Below are 23,841 nucleotides of genomic sequence, written 5' to 3'. Positions count from 1 at the left end.
GAGAGAGCTGGCACTGGATGAAACCGCAGCGGTGGGGATGAAAAGGCAGGCAAGGCGCTTTGCAGGGTGGGAAGAGAGCTGCAGCAATGGTCCGTAAAGCCCTTCCCGTAGTGTCGGAGCCTGGAGAAACTGGGGTGAGGTGCACGGGGGGAGGAAAGCTGAGTGATGCATTGCCATCTCGCCAGCTGCACCTACTCCTTTGTTCATGGTCCAGCCAAAGATGGGGTTCCTGGCCATGCTGCAGGGATGTTTCATCTCTTGCAATGCTGCTTGCTGGAGGGGACAGGGCAGATTTGAGCTGGGGGTCCCAAACTGGCCCCTTCCCCATGGCAGCCTCCCTTCCTCGTGGCAGGGAAAGTACTGGAGGCCCGTGGGGTGCTAGAGGTGGTGTGCTGAGAAAAGTCTATTTATTTATTTGATTTATTTCCCCTCCCTGATAAAACTGCTGTTCTGGCAATATATTTGTGTAGCTCTATTAACATCTAAAGGTTCCCGCTGCTGTAGCTATTGAGCAGCTCTAAAAATAATTACACGCGATACATATAAAAATCTATTGCTCTTCAGCTGCGGAGCAGGCTGTTAGACGGCTGCTGCTGCTGCTTTAACTCTTGGGTCACTACGAGCGTTATTTGGCCATCGTGTGCTGGGGATTTGGTTTTAAGATGAGGGCCAAAACCATCTTTGGTGCTATGGTGCTGGTGTTGCTTGGTTTGCTGGGATTTCCCCCAGCCCCTTGTGTTTTGTGTAAGAATAAGTTTATATAGCTCTTATTTCAATCAACAGGAAGAGTTAGGGGGAGACATGACCCCAAAAATGCCAATAAACAGGTGACCGTTGAAGGGTTCCTGTTGACTCTGTGTTGACGTCCAGCATCAGGCTGGCTTTATGGGTCCGTGTCCAGCAACAAAAGCCTGACTCAAGGTGACTCTCTGCAGAGACGGAGCGATTTTGGGTTCCTTGTTCTCAGGACCTTGCCCTGGCAGCCCCATGAGCAGGGAAACTGGTACCTGCTCTGGCAAAAAGAAAGGTGGATGCAGAGGGTGAGGGAAACTTGTGCGTGGAGGTTGCAGCATTACTGCTGGGTCTGCAATACGTTTGTCCCAACTCCTGAGAGCAAGTACCGGAGGTCTTAGCACAGCAACAGTTACTTGCTTGTCACGGGGGGGGATGCTTTTACACAGCCTGGGCAGAGTATTTATCTCTGCAGCATAAAAGCAAATTAAATGTCATTAGCAGGAGGTGTTGTGGCTCCGAGTAACGCCATAATCTGATTAAGCGTGAGCGGTGCTGCTCGCTCCTGGGTTTTGTCCCTTCATGGACACTTTGGCTGGGCTGTACAGGTCTGCCTTTGGGATTTCCCCTTGGAGACATAAGGGTGGCCGTAACTTTGGAGGTGCTAAAAAGGTTGAACGTTGCATCTAAGCATTTTTCTGGAGCCTTGAAGTCTTTTTGCAGGTTTGCCTCCAACCGAAGAAGTTGGCTTTGGTGTCTTCTATTGCCTGCTTAGCTCCATGGTGGTGGGTTTGGGTTAGGGCTTGCTCTGTGGGGAGCGACCTACTGTTGTTTTGTGCAAAAGAAATACGCTTTGGTGTACTGTCTGCTGGGGGGCAATTGTGTTATTTCATAAAAGCTTCTAGAAGGCTGGTTTTTTTTTCCCAGGGAAATTAAATTTCACATTTACCTTGAGTCAGTACCCTGCTTTGTTAGATTGGTAACAAGCCAGTTTACACCTCATCCAGAAGCCTGATTGAAAGTCTGATTGGAAATCAGACTTCTGGTCTATAATTTACCCCAAAACCTAAAATTAGAAATTTTTTTTTTTTTTGGACTGAAATAAATGGTTTAGCTGCGCTGACTTTACAGTGAGTGTGAGATTGTATCCATGGTGAATTAATTTTATTTCTGATTTAATTTCCTGAGGTTTCCATGTGTTTAAGCTTTTTCTTTCTTTTTTTTCCTCCCCCCCCCCCCCCCTCTCCAGTACACTAGGGTTTGGATTCCTGACACTGATGAAGTTTGGAGATCAGCAGAAATTGTCAAGGATTACAAAGAGGGAGATAAAAGCCTCCATCTGAAACTTGAAGATGAAACTGTAAGCTTTTGAATGTCGTTATTCTTTTCAGTAATTTAAAGCTTCAAATTAATGTGTGAGGAAACCTGAGCCATCTCATATTTTTTAGGAATTATTTTAAAATGTGTTTAATTGCCTTAGCACTTCCAGCTTTTCCCTGTATGCTCCCTCCCCAGATAGTTGTGTTAAAGTAGGTTGCAAGAAAAGCCCTTGACCCCTCTCATCTCTCTTCATCCTCTGGCAAAGTTGTAATAGTTTGTGATGTCAGAATGAGGGGGTGTTTTTTTGTAGCAGCAGTTTGTTAGAAATACCAGTTTATGCTTTTTGCTGCTGAACAAATTGGAAAGAGCGCGGCTGGTGGCATCTACTCAAGCTTGGGTACCAATAGAAAATCACATAGAGCGCAGAAGTGACTGCTGTGCAACAGCTTTCTCCGCGCCTTAGTTTTTCTCTTTAAGTATAATCTTATGTGAAACCCTTTTTTTCTCCATTGTTTTTAAAAAATAAAAAAAGCTCTAAAAGGCAAAAATGAGAAACTCATTTAAATGTAGATGTTTTTTAGCAAGTGCTGCTTTTAAATGCGCAAACGGCCCAGGCTCACGGTGTGTGTGCCAGCCAGCGATAAATCATTCCCAAAGCAGGACGGAGGCTGGGGAAGAGCAGCTGCTTTCTGTCCCAGACAAAAAGCTCATGGGGTAGGATGTCAGGTAGCAGCAGGGGATTGCAGATGAAGTTAACCGTGGCTTTTGCATCAGCTGCAGAATTTGGGTGGTTTATGGGAAGGGAGCAGCTATGCTATGTACCCAGCACAAGGCGCATTTCCCATGCGTGGTGCCTGGTGTAGCAGGAAGAATAAATATATTTTTCATGAAGAATTCCACCTAAACTAGCTTTCTTCACTGAGCAGGTAGGGTTTCCTTAATTGTCTAGAGGGTGATCTGCTCTGTTCCTTAAAAGAATTAATAGAGGCCACTTTCTCCAAATTGAAAATGCTCCGAGGAGGGCGAGTAATTCACATCCCCTGCCAGACAACCATTTCCATATTGCAGGGAATATTTTCACCATATTACTTAATGGGAAGATGGAGAACAGGAATGAGACACGCTTGATTAGGCTGTTGATTGAAACCATTCTACTTTCAGAGCAGCGCAAGCACGGGCTGTTTGCAGTACGTGAACGTGCTAGGCTTGCAAAGAAAGTCATTTGCGTTGAAATCTGTACCCGGCGCGCTTTGGCTTGTGCGTGGAGCTGTTGGTTCTGCTGGGGTCAGCCCTGGCTGCGCTTGTCCTCCCCAATTTGCTCTTCCAGCATAGGGCAGATCTTTGAGGAGGGTGAAGGATGGATGATGCTCCTCTTGAGAGGCTTTTTCCCTCAGTGGTGATACATATGAATGAGGAGATGCACGGATGCCACCTCACTGTCCCTTGGAAGCACCAGGCATGTTCTTGTAGGACCACGAGTGACTGTGTCCTTTGCTGCTTGGTGGGCTCCCTGCCCAGCAGCCCTGTGGTTGGACCTCGTGGATTTACCATCCTGTGTCTATCGTTCTTTATTCCAAGTCGTATCAATCATCCTTTGAGCATATCTTTTCTCTAATGACATGATGCTTTGTGCTCATGATGCAAGCATGATGCTCACGTTGGGTGTTTCCACCATTCCAGTCATTCCACGCAGCGACTTGTCCCTGCCTCCCAGTGGCATCGGATGCCACAGAGATGACCCTCGTTGCAGGTTTTTTTACATGCTTTTTCTCTCGTTCCTGAGGCAAGAAGGTAGAAACCTTGGAGAAACCAAGCAACAATGCTGAAGCCTTTGTGAGGGACCCGTGACGGGTGTGAAAAGCACTACAGGCTTCAACCCTGGGGCAGATTTCATGAGCAGCGCTAATGGGTGCCCTTTTTGGGGTGCCCAGCAGAGATGGGTGCCTGGGTGCAGGTGGGCACCCATCTCATCCACAGCGGGTCCTTCCTACTGCTTGTTGTGCTCAGGCTGCCAAAGTATGTCTGCACGTATTGCTGAGTGCTGCAACCTCCATCCTTCTTTTCTGGTTGAGATCTTCAGCAGTTTTAATACTTGGGCGGGCGGGGGGGTTTCCCTTCTCTTTAATCTGGATATTTCCCTGGAAACCAAAGGGGCTAAGAAGTCCTGCAAGGGCTAGCCTCTTTGTACAGCTGAGTTTGGGGTCAGCAACATTAAAGTACAAGGAGATTAAAGGATTAGTAGGTGTTGTAGACGGTAGCTTAATAAGCATGTCACTGTCACGGTGAAACACAGGAACATCTCATTTTGGGGTTGTGCAAGAGAGTGCTGCTTAGTGCGGGTGCTCCCAGAGACGCCTGTTTGATGCTCTTCCGTATCAAGCCCTGCCTGGACCCAAGTCATGTTAGACTGAAAAGCTTTAGTGAAGGGGAACAGTGCACGTGTGCATCAGATGGGGATACCGAGCGTACATATCTTCGGGGGATGCGAAGCTGTTGAAAGCCTTTTGTTCCTGACAGCCAACATGCATTACCCAACTGTTTAGTGCTTCTCTTTTGTCCTTGTGCTTTAAGCGAATTTTCATGGATTTTGTGGTTTCTGGCTGTACTCTGTATGCAAGAGTACTCCTTCTGAATGAAAAGCTGATTTTTGAATATCACAAGGGATCCCTGGTGTGTTTGCCATTAAGATGTGAGACTGAGCGCAAACTCTTGAAAAATGGCATTGGCAATGTGGAATTGGAGTATAAAACAAGCCTGAGGTGCTCAGACGTGCTGTGTGAGCCTGTCCTTGTGTACTTGGGTCAGCTTTTCTTGTGCTGTTTGCATGGGCAGCGATCCAGTAGTACCACTACCCAACGGTGGTGATGCCCCTTTGCTTGCAAACTGGGATTCCTCCCTTCTGCTGGGAGCTGAGCATCAGGACCCCTTCTGGAGACACCCTGTGGGAAGCAACATCACAGGCAATTTTTTTTCCTCCGCTGTAAAGGAAGAAAAATTTACACTTTTTCTTTAGTTGTTGGCTCTGCTGTTCATTTGGAGATGAGTCAAAAATAGTTAGCATATGGGCAGTCGTATGCTTCAGTGGCATAACCTGGCTCTTCAGATATTGAAGCAGCAGGGACTCCAGGCTTCTCTCTGTCCTTCTCTGCCTGAAGGAGCGTAAGGTTTTGAGTATAAAAGTAACTTGAATTAAAAATGAGTTGAGAAATGACTCTGATGGGAAGAATATGGTCTAGTTTGGAATGAGGCTGCTTTTCAAAGAGCATGAAGATGCTTAGATCAAATGAAGCTGCGGTTTTCTGTAATGGTGCCTGTTACTGCTCAGAGCATGCTAAAGGCTATTTGCCCCAAGGCTGGCTTGAAAACAACTCGGGTATGCTCAGGTTGGTGCTTGTGGACCATCAGTTGGCCAGCTCAAAGCCATTTACCAAGGGGATGACCTGTCACCTGGTAGTGTGTCATCTAGGTCCCTATAGCATTTAGCATACAGGGGCTTTCATTTTATTTATAGCAGGATGTATAAGTATTTTATCGTATCAGGATAGAGTTATGCTTGGACAAGTTATAAGACATTAAAGGAGCTTTTGTTCTTCATGTTCCTCGTGTGCATCTCTTCAGCTCTACGAATATCCTGTTGACCTCCAAGGAAACGAGCTGCCTTTCCTGCGCAATCCAGATATCCTGGTGGGAGAGAATGACCTGACAGCCCTGAGCTATCTGCACGAGCCCGCGGTCCTCCACAACCTCAAAGTCAGGTTCCTCGAGTCCAACCACATCTACACGTACTGTGGTGAGTGTCCAGGCCATGCGTTCAGCTCCTGGAAAGCAGTGGGTTAGAGCATGTCCACATAGAAACCCCTTGAGACCACAAGCCAGAGGCTGTGGCATGAGGAAGGGCTGGGGCCTGTGAATTTGGGGCAGGTGGGAGACACGAGCGTGTGCCAACAAGCTTTAGGTTGCAAAACCAGAGGTGGTTTTTGAGGGTTGGTGCACTGTGAACTTCCTGAGCTCACGGTCCATGTATGTAACTGTCCTGGTTTCGGCTAGGACAGAGTTAATTTTCTTCCTAGTAGCTGGTATAGTGCAGTGTTTTGGATTTAATAGGAAAATAATATTGATAACACACTGATGTTTTAGTTGTTGCTAAGTAGTGTTTCTACTAAGTCAAGGATTTTTTAGCTTCTCATGCCCAGCCAGCAGGAAGGCTGGAGGGGCACAAGAAGCTGGGAAGGGGACACAGCCAGGAGAGCTGACCCAAACTGGCCAAAGAGCTATTCCATACCATATGACATCATGCCCAGTACAGGAACTGGGGGAGCTGGCTGGGAGGGGTGGATAGCTGCTCGGGAACTAACTGGGCATCGGTTGGCGAGTGGTGAGCAATTGCACTGTGCATTGCGTGCTTTGTATAGTGTAATTCTTTTAGTATTACTATTGTCATATTATTATTATCATTATCATTATTTTTTCATTCGTTTCTGTCCTATTAAACTGCCTTTATCTCAACCCACGAGGTTTTTTTTTCTGATTCTCTCCCCTATCGCACTGGGTGGGGGGAGTGAGCGCGCGGCTGCGTGGTGCTTAATTGCTGGCTGGGGTTAAACCACGACAGTAACTCTTGGTGGGAATGTCTTGTCAGATGAGTTGGAGGCCAGCTTTGCACGTAGGGAAAAAAATAGGACCTAGCAAACCACTGGAGAACAGCAGTGTGCCAGAAAGATGCGATCCAACTGAGAAATGTCCATAGCGGGTTTTCCTCCTGAAAGACTGCAAAAAAACCCTTGCTGCACTGTTGTTTCCTTCCTCTTCTTGATGACTTTGGGGGTCATAGAACTCTTACATTCAAAGCAGGAGGAGGGCAGGGGTGAACTTCGGTTTGTCAGTCCTGGGAAGGGTGGCCTGCCAAAACCATTCGACAGCAGTTACCTGTGAATGGATGGCAACAAACTGCAACCTAAAAACAAAGGAAGAAGGCAATTCAGCCGTTTTTATTCGGTTACATTGGAGAATATTGAATGTTGAGCCCTCTTGCTGGCACTCAAGATGACCTTGCTAGCACTGATGCTGACTAACGATTCTCTAAGTGATAAGTTGCAAGATTTTTGTGAAATGCATGGGACTATTTATGTGGCAGGGTTAAGGCTGGTATGTACAGTTATGATTACGTGTTGCAACTTCTGCTGAGAAAATGCTTGGCAGGAGGAGACTCTTCTTTAGAGTAATGCCCTTGAAATACGTGGCCTTAGCAGCTGGTAGTAGTGGTGACTTTCCTTTAAATATTTAATGATGTGTAATGTTAGACTACTGGCATAACTTGCAGCCTTTTGCAGCTGCATGTGTGCTCCCAGTCAGCTGCAAGCCTGCTTTCATCCAAAATCAGTGAGGTTTCATTCATGCAGCTTCTCGTGAAGATTTATGATAATCTTGAGCACAGCATCGTGCTAATGAAGATACATGGGTTTAGGCTTAGCCCTTTGGGCTTAGCAAGGTAGGTTTAGCTGCAAAGCTCTGCATGGGTGCAGTGTACCTTGTGCTTTGGTTATAAAGTAGTTGAGAAGGGGAGAGAAGTGCTTATCTGGCAGCAAGTGCTGAGGCAACTGCTGCCCTTCAGCTCGGTGTGCATCACGGCTACAGGTCTGGTTTTGGCGACTAAGGGAAAGAGGTGCGTGACCCTAAAAGAACCAAGATGCAAGCAGATAGAAGCAGGGCACGGTGAGGTGAAGCTGTTGGGTTAATATCCCGCGGAGGCAGGTAATGTGACTTAGCTGACCTTTGCCTTTCATTGCGGGTTAAGTCACGTATCCTGGTGTTCGCTGCAGGCTGAGAGTTCCCGTGCTGGGCTGTAATTTGAGCGTACCCAAGCCCTGAATCGGCCGGGCTGGGAGCACAGCACCCACTCCTACCAGCCACGTGCTCTCTGGAGCTCCGTATAATAACAATTTAAACCTGCAAAACCTGAAGGTACTTTGGAGGTGGAACTTGTCAGTGCTTCAGTTTTGCAGGGTGCAGACCAGCTCTCTCGAGCACACAGGTAGCACCACACGTGGCTTTGCCTCTCATTAATTCCTGGGCTCACTGCCTCCTCCGGGCAGGCACGGTGTTCCTAGAGCTGGAGAGGAAAGAGACATTAAAGCTTTAATGCAGGCTGTGGCATTCCTTTCCTGTGATTTATGCATTTCCTTTTGATTTGAGTACATTCTTTGTTATGAGCTTTTACTCAGAATTTAAGCAAGGGGAAAATCTGGGATATTTGTTTGGGTCTAGCAGAGCTTTGGTTGCATAGGAATTGCTTTTCTGAAGTGATGGCTCAGGCACTGTTTAGCTCCTCTTCTCACTCCTCCTGCAAAGTGTGGCTTCACACAATGAAGATTATTATATATTTGCTCTTCTCACCAGTTTCGTATGCCTCCTGTAGCTGTGCGGGAGCTTATTGCCTTGCTATCAAAGCATAGCACTTTGAAGGAGATGCTGAGATAAGAATTAGGAGTCCTTCCCCATTCCCTTATCATCCTTTTTTTTTTCCTCCAAGCATCGTATTTAGAAAAATGGATCGAAACAACTAACGCAAGCCCTGAAAAGCCTGAAGTATTAACTCTGTGCTTGGTTTGTAACATATTTGTCTATTTATCTGTTCTAAGGTATTGTACTTGTTGCCATCAATCCATATGAGCAGCTGCCAATCTACGAACAAGATGTCATCTACGCGTACAGTGGCCAAAACATGGGGGACATGGATCCTCACATCTTTGCGGTGGCAGAGGAAGCCTATAAGCAGATGGCCAGGTGAGTAGGCGCTCGGTCAACGGGTCAGATCGAACTGTCGGATCAAAAACGGGCAAATACGCAATTAAGTATTGCAAATATGCAATTAAAGTGAAGTTGCGGAAAAGAGTGTGAAACTTCCAGATTTTCTCCTCTGCTGAGGATACGGGGTCTTCTATCATGCTTTTATATCCCCGAGTTGGTATGGTATCTCCCCGTCGTGGTGGCCGTCTTCACCCACACGTGCTGTAGCTCTGTCCCTCTTCTGCGAGATGCAAGACTTGGTTCCTGCAGCAGCCTCCCTTGCACGGTGCAGAACTGCTTCACACCGAAATCTCTTCGAGGTCAGGTATTTCTAATTAATTCTGCTTGCCGACTTGACCCCGTTATCAGCTGCCGAGACTGCCGTGCCGGCTGGGCTGATGGGGATCTCTGTGGTCCTCAGGAACTTATGGGTTCGGTGCAACCGTGATTCAGATGGGGATCCTTCTCCTGTTGCTCTCTTGGATGAGTTTCCTGGAAGAAATTCAAACCACTCTGCAAATGTCATGTTTAATAGCTTGGAGGAAACCGCATTTCAGATAATTTGGTGAGATAATCAGACTAAGCCTAGAAGCTAATGTTAGTCGTCTTTATGGAGACACTGTGATTTTGAGTTAGGAGGTGACTGGCAGATATTTGGAGATATTTATGGGTCCTTCAAAGCAGTGTCTTCACCAGATGAATCTCATGTGAGTTTTACTTTACTTATTTCTGTGTTTGTTGTGTGGCTGAAGACAGATGCAGGATTTTGTTCTTACCAGATAAGCCATGATCTAAAAGAGAATTTGAGAGGAAGCTGAAAGTTGTTGCACCGGGGATCACTCTATTATAGTTGTCTGGACTCGCACGGTGTGTTTAGATTTGCTTGTGGATTAGCTGTGATTTTTATACAGCCCTGGCTTTTAATTGCAAAGTGCTTTTTTTTAAGCACTGATCCATTTACCAAGGGTTGCAGCCTGTTTTCTGCTGTGTCTTGGCTTTAAGTAGTGAGTTAGGATGCGTTTCTAATCAAAGATGAGCCAGAGTTCAATCCAGAAATGCATCTGGAGGAGCACTGCCATGGGCGGAGATCGGATGGATTGTACCCAAACTGACTCCAGCCTGCAGTTCAGACCTCCTGCAAGTGCTTGTGCTTTGGGCAAAACTGCTTTGAAAAGAATTTAGAAATTTGGGGAGCTGTCTGTAGAAAGAGGAGGACTTCGGGCTGTGTCCTTGTTACGTGAATCCAGGCTGAGCAGCAAGCTGCACGGTTCTTTTTAGAAGATGTCAGGGTTTTGCTGACCAACGTGGACAGGACCCGTGGATTTTCCTGGGCGTGTGTCTAAAATATAAGGCAATGACTTGCTTTTCTGCTGAAGTCGGTGCTAGGGAAGACTTGGTGGTTTCCCACATCCCTGTGTAATTTTACAGGCAGTGGGCTAACAGAGCTGTAGCCAGAGGTGCTCGACTCTGCTCTCCTCCTTATCAGAGTAAATCTACTTTTGACAGCCACCTATAATTGATAACTGCTGTCTCTGGATGGTTAGGACTGCTCTGTTTGGAAGGGGACATGGAAATAACCGCCTTCAAAGCTCTTAAACAAGACGCTCACTGTTCAGCGCTGCTCTGGTGCTTTCTGTCTCAGGCTGGTATTACGGTAATTGCAGGCTTGGGTACAAAAGAGGGATTCAGATGGGACTGAGAGGAGAATGTAACGTGGATTATAGGAATCTACCTGGTTATTTGAAATGTGCCTTAAAATGTAGCACACTATATTTTAAATCTGAAAGCTTCTGGGTAGACATTGTGTTCTCCGCAGTTTCATCCGGGCTTTTCCCTCTGCAGTGCTGCAGGGAGAGTGGTGGAGCTCCTTAAGCACGGTGTGTGGATGGTGTGTCTCGTGTGATGGATGGCAGTGTGTTGGACAGGACTACTTTTTGCTTTTTTTTAAACTGAATTACTGACTCTGCGAGATGCCTTGTATCTGCAGTTCTGCTTTAGGCAATGGGGGTGCACGTGAACATGGTGGGACACGGGTACTTGGGCAGCTCGGCCATCAGGATGGAGGTCTGTGAGTGTGTTAAACCTAAACTGGTGCAAAACCATCACTCGTTTTGCAGTGTCTTAGCTTTTAAACAATTGCATTATGTCTGGTGTGTCCTACAGACCAGGAATAAAACTCAAACCTGCAATCTCAGAAAGTCAAACTTGCAATTTGACTGAGAGCAGGAAAGCAGTCTCTGGCTAGCCTTCTGGGTTGGTTTCTTTATTTATTTATATAAGTGTGTACTTGTGTATGTATATGCATATATAGGCTTACATAATTTTTAAAAAATGGAATTATTCATTCTAAAAATGAATTAAATGAAAATCACACCATAGAAAAGTGAGACTAATAATGCAGATGTGCATTCTATTTTAATTTCTCTGGTGTTCTCTCAACAAGAGTGTCCTCCTTGTAAGAAAGAAAATCAAACAGGTAAAACAAACTTTCTCTGTGGAAGATTGCTTGGAAACAGCTGACGTTATTTGAAACATCACTGAGGAAAAAGGTGCTGAGTACATAACTTGCTGGAGCCACTGAGCAGTCGTTGCTGCGTGAGCTTGCCTGGTGTTTGGTGGAGTGTCATCTCCAAGTTTTGCAATGAGTGGCTTCATTTTCATGCTTTTCTATATGTCTGTCAGATAATATTCATGCAATTTGCGTGGCAGAGCAGAACTTCATAAGCTGACTGTCAGTAAACTGCTTCCTTGAGATCAGACACTGCACTGGGGTAATAAACCCTTCCAAAAAAGCGTCGCTGAAATGGCGCTTGAGACTTTTTTGGGGCCACAGGCAAATAGCGCAAACTTCAAACAAGTGTGTGAGTGGGCTGATGGTGCCAGCTTCTCCCTTGCTGCGGGGTTTCAAGTTGCAGTGGTCCTCTGAGGGCAAACTTTTCGTCCTTTTCATGAAGACCTGGATAAGGAAGGCTGCAAGGTGTGTCATGTTTTTGTAGGACAACCAGAGCAAGGACATAATGAGGAACCGTGAAGTCACCTTGAATAGCTCTTCTCCAGTGCAGAAGGCAAGGTTTTTTATATATATATATATATATGTATTAAAAATATAATAAATATATACACATATATAATATATTATATAAAATGCATAATATATGTATGCAATAAATATATATGTATATTTTAGCTTTATTAGTGGCCCAGAGCACACTGGGAGGACGCAGTGGAGGTGACCTGAATGGGATTGAGTAGATGGCAAGGAAAAAGGGCACAAAATCTAACCTCTGTTAAATGAGAAAAGTTGGAGGCAATTAGATTTTTAATTCTCTGGGCTTCTAGTATACCATTGCCATGTAGAGACAGGGTGCCAGGGCAGAACTTAACATATTTGCTGGTGTACAAGTGTTAGTGAAGTTGTCCTGTGCTTTCTCACCTGCCTCAAGCTCATAGTGTCCATGAGATGGGACTGGAGGCATCTTCACAGGTGGCTGTAAAGCTCTGCTGGATCCTCTGTCTGGTGTTGTCTTGTCATCAGGAAATGCCAATTTAAAAGGAGGAAAAAAAAAGGGGGGAATAAAAACCTGTGGGTGGGCTGGACAAGGGGCTGCAGAGGGTGTATAACAACATTTGATCCCTTTTTTGGGACAAAATAGTTCACAAAGCATCTGAACACCTACTATGATTTGGGCATGCGTCAAAACTCCCCTTTAAATGAAAGGTTTTACCAAAGAGGTAAAACTCTCTATGCTTTGCAGAGAGTTGCTTTGCAGCACTTGCATGTAAAACAGCTTAAAAAAAGGCAAGTGATTAAAAGTCATATGTGACAGCCTCTAATTTTTACAGTGACCAGCTCTTTAGAAACTCCCTGCATACCCAGCGTGAGACTAAGCGCACTCGGTTCATTGAAACAGTATTGTTTTAGGCAAAATACACAGCATGGAGTTAATTTGCTCCAAGTCCTGCTACCGGAGGCAGTGGAGTCAAGTGTTGGGGGGGTGGAAGGATGGATCCTTTAGTGATTGCTTATAACTGAGGCTGTGGGGTTTGAAGCAATTTGTGCTTTGGGATGCGTATTATCTGCAGGGCAATGCAACCATCTCCTCCTCTGGTCTTGGTCTCCGTCCTCCTGATGCTGCCTGGCGAGGTGAATTGGGTGTTGGTGCCTTTTACACCTTTGGGTGCTGCAGAAGGCGTTTGCACTCCTGAAAGTGGACTGAAAGCTTTGGGGGAACATCCAGGATCGCCCGGAGAGCCAGCGCAGCCTCCAGTGCCCTGGCTGATTGCTTCTTGCTTTTCTTACAGAGGAACAAAAGATCCCTTGTGTGCCCAAATCCTGGCGGTGGCTCTAATTTCCTTGTGTGTCATCACTCTGGGCAGAAGCCTGGAGTGTAGCAAAAATCCCCCTTGAAACTTTATTTCTGCTGAAGTCAGCCCAACCAGCAGCTTTCCATGCATGAGCAGGGATTGTTTCTCACTTCTCGCCCTGACTCGTGTTCCTCTCGATGAATATGTCCCATCAGTTGTTGCCAGCTCCATGGAGGTGACCAAAGTTTGCACGGTGACAGTGCAACACCAGCTTCCCGTTCCCAGCCTTTGGGGCTTTAGTTAGATATTTAATTAGATGTTTCCCTTTGTGTCTGCAGCCCCATTTTTCTTCTCCCCAGCTGTCCTTGGCCAGCTCGGCTTGCCAGTGTGGTCGCTGTGTTGTCTGCAGATGCTGAGCTGAGTCTATTAGGAAAATCACTGCAGTGTGCTAGAGTAGTGAATATATTTGTGTGGCTTTTCTGTCTTTGGCCCCCATCTCTTCCTTTTGTACCGATTTGGGTTCACTCTGGGCACAGGCCAGGACTTGCTAGTCCAAGTAAGGTTTCTTAATGCCTTTTTTTTTTTTTTTTAAAAGTCATGCATTATACTTAATAAGATGCAGAATTGAACAGCACTAGATGATAGAGGTATGTGGTGTGAATAGCATTGCTGTGGGCGACGGGGCAGGAGAATGGGCCCTCCCAAGGCTGTCAAACATCTTTCAAAAATGGGGAGCAGGTAGTGAAGGTGGTCTTTGCTCAAATCGTAAATCAAACGGCAAAAGCATCGTAAACCCCTTGCTGTATATTCTGTATGTTTCCCAGTGATAGCAACATTATATCACATGTGCGGACCTCTTAATTAGCATGACATGGCAGGAGTCCATGTCAGCTAATAAACACAAAATAAGTGCAATGTTCAAATGTTACGGTGAAAAAGATCTCGGGTTATAAAGGACTTGCAAAAGCCTCCTAAGAAGCGTGTGGAGTGGGTGAAGTGCCATGCTCTTTATTCACTGGTGCATCCATCAGGCTGATGCTTTCACAGATGCATGATGTCTGCAAAGCTGTTCCATGCGACCAGACAAAAATATCTTGATCTGATCCATGTATAACTCTGCTAAATCAGAAATCCAGAACATCTTAACGTTCTGCCAGGAGCATGAAAGGGCTCTGCAGACCTTAACAGACTCTTGCAATGTTGGTGGGAAAGCAAGTGTTCTGGTAACCTGTTGGTTAGACTGGAGTTTCCTCCTTCCCAGTGTGAGGATCTCCTCGCGCCTTGTCGATAGTTCTTGCAAAAGAAATAAAATAAGAAATGCAAGAGTGATTTGGTGGATGAGCTTCTGCTTATCTGGGCTGCTGGTCTCACCTGCGGCTCGGTGGGTACTGGCTAACCCCCGGTGTCTGCAATTCAAACCAGGGTCAGCATCTGTTCTGTGATTCCTAAATTATAAGTTATATGAAAATAGCGTGTCTTCCCTTTTCAGCCCTGCTGCCAGCATGCTGTTTCTGGCACTGAATGCTCGAACAGCTGGACTGCAGACAGGTAACTCTATTTAGTAGTTGCTTTCCATTTTTGTTGGAAGTTAGTGCACCCAAGTCTTGCATTGCACTGTCAAAAGCATATGTCAAAGTGTAAAAATCGCTGCTTGCCTACACCAACAGGCGACACAGATGATCTGTGTCTTGCAGAGATACAGGTGCCGTTGGGGCTGCGCGTGGCCGCGACCGGTCTCTTTTTTTTCTGCTGTGGGGTGCAATGCTGGAGCTGGAAAAGAGCAGAAATTGCAGCATCTACCCTGCCCATGAGCTAATAGAGGCGGGGAGGGGTATGGGCACGGTGGGGGACGTCCTTTGATAGCACTTCAAATTTCAAGCTCTACAAGAGGATTTAAAAACCACACAATGAGAGAGCGGGTAGGAGTTAAAAGAGAGATTAACCCCCGACGGAGATGCAAGAGGAATCAGACTGGCACAATAAATAAGGCTGAATGCTGTGTTATATTAAAGGCAAGGAAGGTTTAGGTCTCCTGGGGAATGAGGCTGAGTCGGGGGTTTGCAGTGAGCTGCGGGGCCGATCTGTGCTGCAGCTCAGCAGGTTTTTGCAGCAGGTACCATCTCAGAACTAAAGCTCTGGTCTAAAAAAAGGACCAGAAGAAAAAAACACTCAATATCCTTGAATTAGGGAAGGGGAGAAACCGAGGGGCATCTCTTCTGTTTAGTTAAAAGTGGGACAGGGAGGAGAGAAGGTTTTGGAAGAGCTATCCCATAAACATGCCGGTGCTGGTGTTAGACTTCAGGGTTTGCAAAAGCAGCTGGACACAACTTCTCCAGAGGTGATATAAAGAAAAAAAAAAAAAAAGTGGGACAGGCTCCAGGTAATGTTTCCCAAGGACTGGAGGAGACACCCTCCAGTCTTACTTCCCATGCTATGGGAGAGGACAGAGATGCTCTGAGGATAAGCGGCCAACTAAATGATCCTTTTTTTTTTTAGTTTCTTTTTTTTTTTTCCTCTTTGGCAATTTGGAAAGAGAATGATGCTATTTGCTAGCAGCTTTAATCATAAATGAGACATCCCTTATAGAAAAACCATAAATACTCATAATGGGACAGCACTGTCATGGGAGAGCTTAAGGTACAGAAAGGTCAGTGCCTGACTAAGAGTAGTAATTGCGTGTGTGAAATATCACCAACTTGGAAGAAGTCGTAATAGGCTACATCAGACAAGTTATTACTGATGCGATGCAGGAGAACTGTTCGAGCTCTGAGGTAGTGAAAGCTGTAACATCAAGTATCATTAAACATTCAAAACAGTGTTTACGAGCATCATAATTACATCAGAGCAGAAAGACTTGCGATGGCCCTTGCCCACCTCCCAGCCATTGCTTGCCATCCCACATCCTCAGTGAAGTTCTGGAGACCTCAGGATGGAGAACTTGGAGTGCGTGCCCAAAAGTCAATGGTCCCATTGATTTCTGGAAGTTTTCTGGGGTTTTCCTAATGTATATTGACTGCAATTAATTAGATTGTAGTGTAGGAGTTTTACAAACATCAGTGGCTGATGATGGTTGAGGCGATGAAGTCTGTAGGAGAGACCTTCTGGGACTGCCATGGGGTGGAAGAACTACTGACTTGTCCTCCTGGTGCCCGCAGAACTGAACTGCTGGGGTAGCATCTCACAAGCTTGGGGAGAAGAAAGCTGGCATGATTCTTGCTCCTATGTGATGCTTTTTGGGAGGACACAGTACAAAGCCTCCTCCATCTGCAGGGCTGCAGTGCTCCACAGGGGCCAGCTGCTGCTTGCGGGTGGCTTGGGTTGGAGCCAGGGATGCTTTGTGGTGCGATCCCAGCGCAGAAAAGAGCATCAGGGTGCCAGAGAGCTAGTAAAATTGGCCGGGTGCGTGTTCTGCTCTCGTTAGAAACAGCGCACAAAAGAATTGCTGACCTCGTTTTAGTGTGGCCGAGGAGCTCGTGTTCTTCCCCAACGGGGTATGCAAAGCATAAATCCTGGGAGAAGGTCGTCCTTTCTGCCTGCCCTCAGGAATTGGTGGAAAGACTGGAGACAGCTCAGCATTTTGCAGAAACTTTGAGTACGCAGGATTTTCTTTGCTATTGAAGGGGCATTTCCAGCTGGCTGCACAAAGCAGTCCGGGGAGAAAGTACCTTAATGAGCTGGGACCAGTGGGACTCCCACCACTCTCGCGGGAGGAGTAACTGGTTTGCTGGAGCATCGCATAAAAGCACTCTGACCTCTGCAAAGACATCTTAATTTGCACTGTGGTGTTTGATCTCAGCGTTGGAAACGTCAGATTGATATGCATGTTAAATAGTGTTGTACAGAGGGAAGGTAATGCTTTGCGCTGCTGGTGACTGCTGCAGAAGATAAGGTTAATTTGCATGTTACCTGTTCTTTGAGCATCACTCTGCGTGCTCATCCTTTCCCATTCAGGGCCAAACTGCTAATTTTATCCTTTTTCCCAGCAACTGAGAGATACCAGCCCATTTTTTTTCTCTGGCTTCTTGCTAAAACCCAGGTGTGTGTGAGCAAATCAGCTCCAAAGCTGCGCATGATGGACCCCGGAGGGTACATCATCCCCGATGCATCTTCTCAAGTAAGACCCTGCATGGGCTGTGCATGATCTAACATCCCCCGGGGACACCCGCAACAACTGAGTGATGTTACACCAGGCTTTGGCATTGCTGAAAGTGTTTTCTTTCTCTAGTTTGTTGCATTAAGGTGCAACGTTATCTTTACAGTTGCGATGGTACCGGGATGGGGAAGTGCTACAGCAGCTCTGGGGCGGTCCTGGCCAAAATGTGTTTTGGAGCTGTGGTGTGGCCCATGTGGGTGTAGGTGGTTGGTGAAAAAATTCATTCTTCTCCCCCATCAGTATAAGCCACTGTATAAAAAGTTATCTACCACCAAAAAAACCCAAAAGAAGGAAAAAAAAAGTTGTATAGGGTAATCCATGCTATTTATGAAAGATACAGTGTAAAAAAGACCCAGATGAATGTATACATCTTGAAAAGCTGTCATTATGTTGCTGCTGGCTTCAGCAGCTGCAGCATAAAACATGCATTTGCAGCAGTCGTTCGATAATGCAAACAGAAAGCATGCCCTTAAACACTCTTGTTTGACCGGACGCTAAATAATACCTTATTGGGTCTCTATGAGGGAAAAGTCTGACTACCCCAGAGTTGTGTTTTCGTATTTGCATTGACCGATGATGCCAGGCGTGGTATTCTAAAAACCTGCATTAAAGCTGACGAGTAAAACAAGCTGCTGCCGCTCTCGGCAGCGATGCTGCTCCAAATTCCAGTTATCCCACTGAAATGGGAACGATTCCTGGCTTCAGAGACCATTTCAGAGCTGGCTCTTCTCCGCGTTACAACGCTGCAACACCCTGATTTTTGTCTTCACAGTGTGCAACTTCTGTTTATTCATTTGAAGGCAGAATTAGACTGTCTCGGTTTTTCATCGCTGTTGTTAGCACTTGGGTGGATGCAATCCAATGGTAATTAGATTATTGCATTTTTATATATTGCTAACAATGCCATGCAATACCTACGCTCATTTTTAGCCTGCACAGCACTGTCAATACAGAAGTGTATTAGAGCCTGTTGTGCGTCGGGGCTTTATGGGTGTTCTTGTTGTGGGCAGGCTAAATTCAAACTACTTAAAGCATTTTTAATCTTCAGATTGCTTTATGAACACTAATCCTCCAAGCATCCTGGAAGAAGTAGGTTAAATATGATTTCCACGGCGGAGAGACTCATTGACTCGTTCCACGACGTGGAGAATTAGCGTCGGATCCGGGATTAGAGCTGGAGTGACCCCTGATAATTATTCACAGGGTCTGGCTCTGCCTTCGTTTGCTTCGGATACTTTTCCCTCTCAGAGGAGCCATGTCTTTAGTGCAACTGGCTTTGTTCTCACTACTGAGATCAAGATGATGATGTGCAGTGGTTTGCTTAAGCTGCTGGTGCCAGTGATGGTTTTCTGAAGAGATGACTATGAAAAGAAGTCCTATAAGTTCTAGGTCCCTTCTCATGGCTTTAGATTCCTGCTTGAAAGAAGGCTGACTTTGGAAAAATTCTGACTGTGATTTAGGTCTGGAGAACTTTTGGGGTATATTTGTCTTCAAATACTCCTGCTTTCAAGTAGTGTTGGTGAAGGCTAAGAATCTTGAATGTATACATGTGCAGAGATGTCCCCTATCTCTTCTTGACAGACAGAGGGGTGGTGGGAACTATCACTGTCCGTCAGTTCAACCCCTTTGCTATTGCCATGGCTTGACCATCCCCTTTCCTGCAGTGAGGAGTTTCCAGGGATGTTCAGCCCTGACTTAACCAGGTAAATTGATGGGAAATCATATATTACTATGACTAATGACATTCCCAGGCTGAGAACTGCATATGGAAACACTGAGCAGTGTCTCACCTCTGATTGCCCTGATGCAACCAAAATGGGTGCAGCTCTTAGTACAGTTGGAGAGCTGTGTCCAGCTGGGCGGGCTTGAAGTTTGGACGTTTCTACACACCTTTCCCAGGCTGTTTGGAGGCACCTCCGAGGGTAGCGGTGTTCTCTGCGTTGCTGCACGTGAAGGACTGACTGCTTAAACAAGCAGGGAAATCCGTTTCCTCCATGCAAAGGCTGGTAATTAGCAGCTAGTCCTAATCAGCGCAGGTATCTGTTTGAAGTGCCCTTTCTCTTTGTAGACAACTGACTTTTTTTTGCCTCGGGCAGCACCTTTAGGTGTTGCCTTAATAAAAAAAACCCTGATATCTACTAGACTTTCAGACTAGGTATACAGAAGAAATGTTTTACGATGAGGATGGCGAAACACTGGCACAGGTTGCCCAGAGAGGTGGTAGATGCCCCATCCCTGGCAACATTCCAGGGCAGGTTGGACGGGGCTCTGAGCAACTGAATCTAGTAGAAGATGTCCCTGCTCATGGCAGGGGGGTTGGACTAAATGACCTTTAAAGGTCCCTTCCAACCCAAACCATTCTATGATATTTTTCACATTGTGAAAACTCCAGTGGCTGCCTTACTCGTTTTGCGGGGCTGGACGCCTCGCCCATCTCTTACTCTCTGTGTGGTGAAGGGTGAGAATCTTGATGGGTATTGCTCATAACATGACAAATGTCTGCAAAAAAAGAGATGTGTTACTCACTCACCTGCATAGCAGCTTATGAACAGGTATTACTGCTTGAAGAGGGCACATTGAAATAGCAAAGTGAAACAAGACGTTCAGATTGCACAGACAGACGGCAGTCCGTAGGCTGTATCAGATGCCACCGACACTTGCAGCCCTCCACTTTGGAGGTGCTGTTGCCCCTCGCGTTGAAGAAATAATCCTGGACTTTGTTCTGGTTGGACTTCTGCGCCTTGATGGTTTTGCAGGCGTCTCTGATGGATGGAGGCTGTAGCTCAGATCATGGTATTAGTTTTCCAGGCTGCGGGTCATCTGGAAAGCTGCTCTAAGTGAAGAAACAAAAGTACTGCAGACCCATGGAGGTGAAGGTTGGGGGTTGCATCTTTACGTGCCCCATACCTAGTTCTGAGCTGTAGCAGTGGCATGTGGTGGGAACAGCATCTTCAGCCATTGTTGAAGCCTAATCCTCGTTGCACACCCCGTGTTGCTGGACGAGCGTGAGCATGTTGTGTGCCGGCAAGTGTGCATCGCATGAGCTGTTTGCCACGGGGAGAAGAGTACTAATACATGTCGTAGCAGCATAACAAGCCATGGTGGCAGCCCCGAGGTGCACAGGAGCCACATAAGCCCCAGGAGGAGATGTGACAGCATTGCCATGCTGCAGCAGAACTGGTATTCACCCATAACATTTTGTTTTATCCAGGCTTTATTTCCATAATAATTTTCTTCTGTGCTGATGCTGCCAAAATTGACTGTATTTCAAGCAGCCGTGTTGCATACCGCACCTGCACAATGGGCAAACATTTCAGTATTTTTTATTCCACACTGAATACAAACAAGTCCTGCCTGGTTTTAACCATTTCTGCTCCCTGAGCAGCCTGTTTGCTACCAGCTGCTCCATGGGGTTCATCTGTCTTTCCCTGCTGGCACCATTAGCTGGTTAACTTGTACACCGAAGAAGGGAAAGTCTCTGTAGCCTTTATTCCTGAAGGCTTTTATTCCTGAAGTTGGAAAAGAAATGTCTGAACATGCATTTTCCACCAAAAAAACAACAACCGAAGAGACATGTTACTGCAAATGCAGGAGCTTGAGTGGCCTTGCTGTCTTGCTTGGAAGCCAGCAGCTTTCTCTTTTTTATTTTTTTTAATTTTTTTTTATTTTAGTAGTATAATACAACTCCAGAAGTTTTCTTGTGCCATGGAGAACCCACCTGGCCCATTTCATGTAGCAGCACATCAGCTGTTAGGGCAAATTCTTGAGAAACTCTGGAAAAAAGTGACCTGGCAGAGCAGCTACAATAGCAGGAAATGGTGTTGGCCGTGGTTTTCATCGCTAGGTTTGGTGTCTTTTGGAGAATGAGGGTACTTTTAAAAAGAGACAAGCCGGAGGGAGGAATAAACCACTTGGGGTGCCACAGGTTGTGATGGGACCTGAAGCCCGTGGAGACTGTGGGTCTGGGGAGCTCCTTGGATGGGCTCCCTGGTGGGTTGGTCTCTGCCTCCTCCAGCCAGGCACACCCCAATAGCTGATATGGAGAAGTTATGAAAGAGATCCAAATTGGTAAGGAGAGGTCTTAATTATGAATCTTAGGGAAAAAAAAAAAAAAGTTACAAAATATTACCTTGTAGCAGTGCTGACTGGATGCCAAGTAATGCATAATTCCTCTTTTTTGAGCTTTATTGGCTTCATTCAACTGAAGAGTCTCTCCCAGACTGGTGTAGTTTTCATTTTCTGGCTTAAAGAAAAAAATGGGGGGAAATGTTTCCTGAAACTTGCTGCTTGGGCAGTACCTGTCATGCTGAGAAGGATAAGAAGCGATAATTCTCAAGTAACTTTTAGGCAAGTGTAGCTCTAAGCTAAGGCACCTTTGCATTTGCAGAGCTCCTTTTGCAGGGCCAGTGCTTGCTGGCAGAGATCTCGGTTGTCACCTCTTTCTTCTGCTTCTCCCTCACCCGTGATGAAGGATATTCTGTTCATCCACGCTTGCAGCCCATGCCAAAGCCTCTCTGTCTGCTCCTTCCTTTGTAGCTGACATGAGTTTTATGGATTGCGTCCTACTGATGGCCAACATGGGATGTTCACAACTGGAGCTCAGCAAGTGGTTGTCCACAAAGATGATCAAAGCAGACGTGAAGCTTCTTACCTACTTTAACCAGAGATAAACCATGATAAATCACTGCCATCGCCTGTCCTGGGAACCGCTCCTGTGGGTTTATCCAGCTTACTTCTGATTTTGGTGCTTAGTCTTCCTTCCTCACTTTGGGTCTGGCACTGGTTTTCCTCCGTTGGGTTCATGTGTCTGATGGCTCGTGCTACAAAAAGAGCTTTATCACACACCCATGGAAGTCTAAAGGTGCAAGACGGGCGCGTTGGCAGCCCCGTGCCTGGATCCCGCCAGCTGGCTGCCTGCGGGAGAGTCACGGTGGGTTTGCCAAGATGTGCAGAGGGCACGCAGCCGTGACTTAGCAAGTCCTGGGTGAGATGTGCAGGCTGTCCCCACCCGGGATGAGTCACCGGGAGCGCTGGCTCCGGGTTGTTGGCTGCCTGGGTGAGGTTGTGCTCGGTTCACGGCCGGTATTTCTGCATTAACTGCCTGATAGCTGGAGTGCTTGGAGGTTTCTCTTGCCTTCCTGCTGGTGGATGCCCAGGAGAGCGGTGGAGCTGGCCAGGGGATGGATTAAGATGTACCTTATGAATCGATCCCTGAAAAATATAAACACGACTGGAAATCAGCTCGCCAGTCCTCTCCTGCTGGAAGTGTTGGAAAGTTGTGGTATGCACCAAAATGTTACATGTTTGACTTGACTGAGGTTTTATTCCAAACCAATTATCTTGAGCCTGGAAGGAATTAAGATGTACGTGCCTGACAGTGGAGGAAAGTAATGGTGTGGTGTTGCAGCACGCTTGTATTTTTGTTGAAAGTGTAAGAGTGGTATATGGCAATCATTTAGCCTCTGTTGTCATCTCTCGCTGGTATAAACTTGAACTGAGTATCTTGAACTGAAATGCATTTTTATGGTGTTTCCTGATGTCAAGAGAACTGCAAGGTGTAAATTTATTGTTGCAGTCGTATATAGGATTTTGTGTGCCTGCATTCAGCTGTGATTCATGAAAGCCAGGCAGAGTCCGGGAAGTTTAATTTGATCTTATTTAAAAACACACTCAATTATGTACTTACAGCTTACCCCAATAGCTCTGATATGTTGGGAGCTTATATCAAAAGCTGTAGTGAAAGCTCCCTCCTTCCCAAAGTCCGTGGCCAAATGGCAGAGGTGCTGGGTTTGCCGTGTGCCAATGACAGCCTGAGGAGCGGATTCCACTGCAGCAGAGGCACTTGCTCCGGGTGCCGGCAGATCTTTGCCTAGAGGGATGTAGTTCTGAAAATGAGCTCCTCTTGCTGCCTTGGCCCTTTCTCTGCCTTGCAGCTCAAGCACATTAAACTGATTAAGTATTGGGATGTATCTAGTGGGCACCATGTTGTGCACCCGTGGTGGGAAGACTGGGTATTTTAATATAGCCGCGATGACTTGTGCAAGTTTTTGTGTGTGAATGATTAATTTTGCAAGTAGAAGAAGCATCTGGATGAGTCTTGTGCTCCGTGCAAGGCTCAAAAGCTACACGAGGTGATGCACTCTCAACTTCCCCATGCAAAGTCCCATGCCCTGTAGGTATCTGGTGGTCTGTGCTAGTTCTGATGGTATCAGAGCTACTCCTGCCACCCGGCACCAGCCTGGGCATGGGGCATCAGCGGCTGCTCCCATCACGGCTGGAGAAGGGTTTACATCAGCCCCTCGGTGCCAAGATAATGCTTCCCACTCCTGCAAAGCATTTTCATACGTGCAGATAAAAAGGTCCAGTGTGTATTTGCTTGAATTTTGTTGTCCTGGTGCTGGTACACCTGTATCCTTTTGTAAGCAAATGTGGTGTGTGCTTGGAGAGGGTAAGGCTGCCTCATCCTTCCATTAACGAGCGAGTCCTTCTTTAAAAACTACTTTGTTTTGCAAAGCTTCAGGAGCTGAACAAACTTTACTTAGTGA

General features: G+C 46.3%; 1 protein-coding gene across 2 annotated transcripts in view; it reads left to right on the top strand.

The window, feature by feature from the left end:
* Positions 1-23,841, top strand: part of MYO5B (myosin VB) — a 155,972-nt gene that overhangs the window by 28,469 nt on the left and 103,662 nt on the right. For both annotated transcript variants that reach the window (XM_050912846.1, XM_050912847.1), the window contains exons 2-4: positions 1,982-2,092; positions 5,671-5,842; positions 8,691-8,835. In XM_050912846.1, the coding sequence (XP_050768803.1) occupies positions 1,982-2,092; positions 5,671-5,842; positions 8,691-8,835 (428 nt within the window). The remainder of the gene's footprint in view (positions 1-1,981; positions 2,093-5,670; positions 5,843-8,690; positions 8,836-23,841) is intronic.

This window comes from Gymnogyps californianus, chromosome Z (genome assembly GCF_018139145.2).
Source record: "Gymnogyps californianus isolate 813 chromosome Z, ASM1813914v2, whole genome shotgun sequence".
In the NCBI taxonomy this organism is placed as follows: domain Eukaryota; kingdom Metazoa; phylum Chordata; class Aves; order Accipitriformes; family Cathartidae; genus Gymnogyps; species Gymnogyps californianus.
This window is presented reverse-complemented; position numbering and strand designations above follow the sequence as displayed.